Source organism: Engraulis encrasicolus, unplaced genomic scaffold (genome assembly GCF_034702125.1).
Source record: "Engraulis encrasicolus isolate BLACKSEA-1 unplaced genomic scaffold, IST_EnEncr_1.0 scaffold_183_np1212, whole genome shotgun sequence".
In the NCBI taxonomy this organism is placed as follows: domain Eukaryota; kingdom Metazoa; phylum Chordata; class Actinopteri; order Clupeiformes; family Engraulidae; genus Engraulis; species Engraulis encrasicolus.
In genome coordinates this window covers 44,220-51,719 of record NW_026945384.1, presented here as the reverse complement: position 1 = coordinate 51,719, position 7,500 = coordinate 44,220, and the positions used below count along the sequence as shown (strand labels likewise).

General features: G+C 43.6%; 1 protein-coding gene across 1 annotated transcript in view; it reads left to right on the top strand.

The window, feature by feature from the left end:
- LOC134442611 (urokinase-type plasminogen activator-like) overlaps positions 1–7,500 on the top strand; it is a 17,194-nt gene that overhangs the window by 7,908 nt on the left and 1,786 nt on the right. Inside the window, exon 2 of the mRNA XM_063192666.1 lies at positions 5,174–5,177. Within this exon, the coding sequence (XP_063048736.1) occupies positions 5,174–5,177 (4 nt within the window). The remainder of the gene's footprint in view (positions 1–5,173; positions 5,178–7,500) is intronic.

The following is a 7,500-nucleotide window of genomic DNA, read 5'->3' as shown; positions in this document are numbered from 1 at the left end:
TAATAAAACGAAGAGCTGAATGATAGACAGTGTCAAGTGCCTTCAGATTAGAGAGTGGTGCATGTCTGTAAATAATATCACCATAGTCAAGGGAAGACAGAAAAGTAGCTTCAATTAACTTTTTTCTGCAGAAAACAGGAAAGTGATATTTATTTCTGTGCAGGAAAGATAGCTTTTGTCTGAGCGTAGTGACAAGACAGTCAGTATGTTTCTTGAATGTGAACTTGTCATCTAGCCAGATTCCCAGGTACTTATAATGTGATACTCTCTCAATAACAGACCCATCTAAAGTAGATATATTAAAATCATTTTTCATGCCATGCTTAGATCGAGTAAAGACCATACATTTAGTCTTGCTTACATTAAGTAGAAGCTTAAGACTAATGAAGGCATTTTGTAGGATATTAAAAGACTGCTGCAATTTCTCCAAGGCTAGCTGTACAGAATCTGCAACACAATACAAAATTGTATCATCTGCATATAGATGAATAGAGCAGTTGGAAAGGAGAGAAAGTATGCTATTTATGTACATGGTGAAGAGTACCGGACCTAATACTGAACCTTGTGGTACCCCCTTGGTTATTAGCAGGGGGTCAGATTGAGTATTACCCAATTTTACAGTATGGTGTCTGTTTGAAAGGTAGCTCTGGAACCATTTACAGGCACTTGCATTAAAACCAATACCAGGCAGAATTTGTAGAAGCAGAGAATGGTCCACGGTGTCAAATGCTTTGGATAAGTCCACAAAGATGGCAGCACAATGTTTTTTTCTTGTCAAGAGAAGTGATAATATCATCCATTACTTTAGTAGCAGCAGTAACTGTACTATGTTTAGGCCTAAAGCCTGATTGGAGAGGGCTCAAAATATTATTGGTATTTAGAAATTCTTTGAGCTGATCATTTACCAACTTCTCTAGTATTTTTGAGAGACACGGTAGCTTGGATATTGGTCGATAGTTGTTAGGGTCAGTCTTATCACCCCCCTTGTGCAACGGGGTAATGTGTGCAAATTTCCATAGTGTAGGGACAACTCCAGTGGAAATAGAAAAATTGAAAATGTGCAATAATGGCTCTGCTATTATATATGCCGCAGTGCGAAGAAAAAGGGGATCTAGCTGGTCTTCTCCAGTGGATTTGCGACTATCAATTGCTAATAAAGCAGATAGCACTGTATGCTTAGACACAGGATGAAGCCTGAATTCCAGATCATCGTCTCTGACATTGTCTCTGATACGCATATCATGTCCAGCCCTAGGTATAAAGGAATGATTATTGCTATTGTCAAAACTTTGACTGGCTAAAGAAAAATGTTTGTTAAGAGCACTGCAAATGTCTGATTTGTCTTGTAGTAGACAATCATCAAACTTAATTGAAGAAGGCATAGGTGTAACAGATTTATTGTTTTTGTAATTTACAGCCTTCCAGAATTTTGCAGGATCTGAGTACGAACTAGAGACAAGGTTAAAGTAATAGTCAGATTTAGCCTTTCTTACAGATAATGTACATCTGTTCCTGATTTTCCTGAAACTTGCCCAGTCGGAGGCATCCTTGCTCCTCCTTGCTAATGACCAAGCCTTATTTCTTGACTGAAAAAGAGAGGAGAGTTCAGGGGTGAACCATGGGTTTGTTCTACTTTTTACTCTTATCTTTTTAAAAGGTGCATGTTTGTCAACAATGCAAATAAATGAGTTTGAGAAAAACTGTAGAGCCAAGTCAGCATCAGGAATTTCAGTTGTTAGATGAATGTCACTTTCATAGAGATCATTTAAAAAAGCTTGCTCATTAAAATGTTTCATAGTTCTTTTAACCAAAATGTGAGGCAGTGCTTTGGTTAGAGTGCTGTGCCTAATACAGGCAATGGGACAGTGGTCGCTGACCCCTAAATCAAAAACACCACTTGCGCTAATTTTGTTCATCTTATTTGTAAAAAGTAGATCAATAAGAGATGATTTGCTGTAGTTCTTAGAGTTTGGTCTTGTTGGATCATTAATAAGTTGATCCAAAAATAGACTCGAGAAAACATCTCTAAGATGTTTGGAGGCATCAGTTAGCCAGTCAATATTAAAATCCCCAAGAACTAGAACTTCTGAGTCAGTGAATCTAGATATCAATTCTGCCAGCTGATCTATGGATTTAGAATCAGCTGACGGGGGTCTATAGATCCCAACTATTATGAAGGAGTTGTTATTGGTGCCATAATGAACCTTGAGTGCAATAAATTCAAAGGATTTAGGTTCACTTAAGGAATACAAAAATGTGACAGAAAAATGTGACTTCACGTAAATAGCCACACCCCCACCCCTCCCAACCCTGTCAATTCTAAATAAATTGTAGCCTGAAAGGTTGACTTCAGAGTCATCAATTTCACTCTTCAGCCAAGTTTCTGATAAAACCAAGATATCAGTGTTAGTTTGAGCAATTAAAATATTTAGGTGGTCCATTTTATCTCGTTGCAATATACTTCTGATATTGAGGTGGATTAACCCAATGCCTTTTCTGTCCTTAAAAACACATGGATTGTCCAAGCGAACAACGTCAGGGGTAGACTCCAATGGACATGTAGCATTCATGACTTCAGGGCTTAGTCCATTATTGAGAGGGATATCAGGAGAAGAAATAGGAAGGACAGTCTCTGGCAGGGAGATATCATTGCAGATGGGCAGGCTTTGACATTTCCGAGGAGCCATCTGCTGGCCAGAGGAGGTATTTGAATGGGAGGGTGAGCAAGCAGCAGCAGAACGAAGTGATCTGACATTAAGAAGGGCCATCTGTAGGTGATGAGAGGGGCTACTTATTGCCTGTGTAGTTTGATCCCCAAGTGATACAGCAGGAGAGGGAGAGCTGCAATTATCAGCAGGACCCATAGTAGAGCTGGGTGTGTTTGTGAACTGGATTGGGTCATGCTGTGTTGAATGTCAAGGTGTGCTGAAAGCAATGAACTGAATAAAGTTGGTGGTTAGCTCTAGTAGGCCCAGTTTGTTTGGATGCACCCCATCAGATCTATATAAAAATGATTTGGTCCAGAATATATCAAAATTAGCAATAAAATCATGACCAGCTAGATTGCAGAATTGTTTCAGCCAGGTATGGAGACTATGCAATCTGCTGAAACGCTCTGAATTACTGGAGCTAAGTGGGATAGGGCCTGACATTATGCAGCGTTTCCCGAGGCTTTCAACAGTGAGACATAACGTCTCCAGCTCATTCTGTAGCTTCACAGAGTTCCGGGCCATGACGTCATTTGTCCCCACGTGAGCAATGACAGTGTTTACGGAAGAATGTCTGTTCAATAGAGACGGAATGAGATGAGAGATGTCGATAGCCCTTCCTCCCGGGATACAGTACGTGATAGCACTAGGAATAATCAGATCTCTGACAATCGAATCACCAACAATGAGAATTTCAGGAGGGCATTGAACATCGCGGTTAAAGTGTATAGAGGTGCGAGGAGGAAGTTGTAGACCATCTGGACGCTGAGGGACGCTGTCAGCCGTGGACAACGCCGGTGGTGTTTGACACGGGCTACACAAGCTAACGACACCAGCATCATTAGCCAACAGAGGCATCGCAGTAGCCCGATGGCTTGACAAGCTATCCGCTGTTGGAGATGTAGAGGCCATGCAATCTGCTGCGGCCATCGTTGGAGAAGAGATTCTGAGCCGCTTATCAGAAACGCGCTCTGGACTCGAGCCGTCGCTGTCTGCAGACCTGTTGCGCTTGGAGGTAACTTTGCGAGCTACATGTTGACGCGGTGATGGATGGCCTGGCCTGAGCCGCTTATCAGAAACGCGCTCTGGACTCGAGCCGTCGCTGTCCGCGGACCTGTTGCGCTTGGAGGTAGCTTTGCGAGCTACATGTTGGCGCGGTGATGGATGGCCTGGCTGGATAGCAGGCGAGGGGCAAGATTCGCTGCCCTGTTCATCCGGACATCCAGATCCACTCCGACGTGGGGCCGGCGACGTAGGGAGATCAGCAAGAGGAGCAAAGGCGTTGTGGAGCACTAGATCCGAAACAGCCCCAGTCCGACACGCCGCGACAGGAGGAGGGGGGCGGCGAGACTTTCCAGCAGCTACCGTAGTCCAGGCAGAGCTACCCGGCTACACCATCACTCACCGCCACGCCCGTGCCTCCCCCTCTTAGTCAGCGCCTCTCTCAGTCTGTGTGTGTGTGTGTGTGTGTGTGTGTGTGTGTGTGTGTGTGTGTGTGTGTGTGTGTGTGTGTGTGTGTGTGTGTGTGTGTGTGTGTGTGTGTGTGTGTGTGTGTGTGCATATGTTAATATTATGTGTGCAGTATATGTATACTACATTGTGTTTGTGTGTGTGTGTGCGTGTGCGTGTGCTTGTGCTTGTGCGTGTGTGTGTGTGTGCTTGCGTGTATGCGTGCGTGTGCGTGTAAGCATGTGTGTGTGTGTGTGTGCAAGCATATGGTTGTATGTGTATATATTATGTGTGCATACACATGTATATTTTGTGTTTGTGTGTGTGCATGTGTGTATATGTGCACACACATCTTGTATATGTTGAGAAGAAAGACAGGCCCCCGCCTTCTTCTCCTCACACAGACAAGGCAATTAATTCATTAGTTAATTCCTTATGAGCCTCACACAAACACAGGCTGCTACTCTCTTTCTCTCTCTCTCTCTCTCTCTCTCTCTCTCTCTCTCTCTCTCTCTCTCTCTCTCTCTCTCTCTGTCTCTCTCACTCTCGCTCTCTGTTGCTGTGTTGCTGGTACTGATGATCAGGTCTTAATAATCCCTTGTTTATATCCACACATAAATGTCAGAAAAGGGTGATGGACTGTGCGAACGGGGGAAGAGGGGGTGCTGGGTTTTCACGGCTACAAACCAAGCGGCACAGGAGAGATTTATCCTCACAGTTGCGGGGCCGACTAAGAGGCTTTTTGCAAAGAGTGCGTCGTAAATTACCAAGTCGGCGGTGTTGGTTGTTTGGAAACGGTGCCTGGAGTTTTCTGAGGTGGCGAGAGAAACGGAAGCGAGGTTTCTGTGTTTTTTGCTGGTGTAAACACAGGTACATATACAGATATACATTTTACTGTACACATGCACAGAGAAGCGTTTTGCAAAGACTTCATCGTAAATTAAATCTAACTGTGGCTGGAAAAGGAGAGAGGTTTGTGTGTTTCTGAGGTTTGGGTCTTTTTGTGTTTCTTGCAGGCGTGTACAGGGACATTTTCACAGGTAGATATAGAAATTCATTACTGTACATGGATACATAGAGATACAATAACGTTTTACAAGGAGTGCGTCGTAAATTATGAATGGAAACAGTGTGGCTTAGGTTGGTGGTGGCTTAGGTTGTCTAAAGTGGTGGTAGGAAATGGATCGCACTAAATTTTTCTTCTTTCTTGTTGTTTTCTTTTTATTTTAACAATGCATAGACTGACATGACAGACGTTTTGGCTGCACAGAGCCTTCTTTAGTGTCACAGATTCAGTCTATTTCCTCTCAAACTCTACTTCCTATCTAAAGCGGTGAGAAAAAGGAGTGAAGTGTGTGTGTTTCTGTTTGTAGCTGTAAACAGAGATGCATACAGTACAATGCATAACGTACAGATGCACTTTAGGTGACTTTTGCGAAGACTTTTGCGCCCTTAATTAATTCGGTAGAGGTGGAAACTGTGTTGAAAATGGTGGCTGTAGCTCTACAGAAGTGAGAAATAGGATAGAATTGTGTGAAAGGTTTGAGCTTTAATTATTTATTTATTCATTTAATTTGGAGTGCCTTAATCAGAAAATTCTTTCTCATTTTTTGTCTAGGGATACAATACTAAAGAGCACCCAAACCCAAGAAACCTAAAAACCATGAATTCATTAAGAGCACAAAGCAATGTGCAAACTTCTGTAAATATAATGTATGTAAACTGTGGTCCATGTAATTTATGCAAGCTTTGGTGCGGTGAGCAGAGATCAGGTGAGTATGTTAAAATGTCAGCTGTGCCCAATAGACAGCCTCCAACCTGGAATTGGTGCTACAGAGTATACATAACCAAGCAGACTGCATACTGATACAATTTACTGGTCCCACAGCGCACTTTGCTGCCTTAAATATGCAGAAGACATGTGTGCATCTGTGCACAGACACATATGGACAGAGTAAACAAACACACATACACACATGAGTACAGATACGCACACACACACACACACACACACACACACACACACACACACACACACACACACACACACACACACACACACACACACACACACACACACACACACACACACACACACACACACACACACACACTCACACAGATTATAAACAATTTAACAGAAGGCAATGTTTACACGAAGGCAATATTTACGATATATGTACCAGATGCACATGTAAGCACAGACACACACACACACACACGGACACACACACACACACACACACACACACACACATACACACACACATGCACACACACACACACACACACACACACACACACACACACACACACACACATACACACACACATGCACACACACTTCATTCATAATAAGTACACATACTGTAAGTGCACCTACGCAACTAAACATACATCTGCAAGTTCTTATACGCTTGTCAACACATATGCATACATACATATGCATACACACACACACACACACATACACACACACACACACACACACACACACACACACACACACACACACACACACACACACACACACACACACACACCACACACAGACACCACTACACACACACACACACACACACACCTGCAGACACTCATGCATAGCACCAGATGATGCTCGCCTACAGATATCTCCCATCATAAAATACACACACAGGCACACACACAAGCAGGCCCACGCGCGCACGCACACACACGCACACACACACACACACACACTAGGCCTGGAATGAAAAAAAAGAAAAAAAGAAAGAAAGCAGGATATAGGGTCTTCTGCTGTCCAATAAAAATAGCTCACTCCAGTGAAACGGGGACAGGGAGGTTTGTGCAGCATGGTGCCATACGCACAGCAGAATATATAGGCCCAGAGAACAGAAGGAGCACGCCCACACATCACAGCCAGGGCTGCACTGGGGGAGAATTAGGGCCCAGGCACTGAAGGGGCTTAACCCCTTAGCGCAGCACTATGGCTCTCTGAAATGTTATAGCAATGTTGTTATGATGTAGTTCAGCATTTTCAGCAAGTGAATAGGGTCACCGGCGACCCCTGCTGCAGTAAGAGGCTACGGGTCCCCCTCATAACTACCGGAGCAGAACTGACTCACCGGTGCGCACCCTTGTGGGCCCTATTATCAGAAAAAAAAACTACTTTTTTTAAAATTATTTGTTTTAACATTTCTGAGAATAGGGGCCCACAAGGGTGCAGGGCAGACCGGGAAATGCCCGCTATGCCATATGGCCAAGCCAGCCCACACAACACAGCTAGAAAAAAAACAGGAATGGAAAAAAAGGAACCAGAAAAAAAAACCCATATAGGAACACACGTGTTCCATACAAGTTCCTG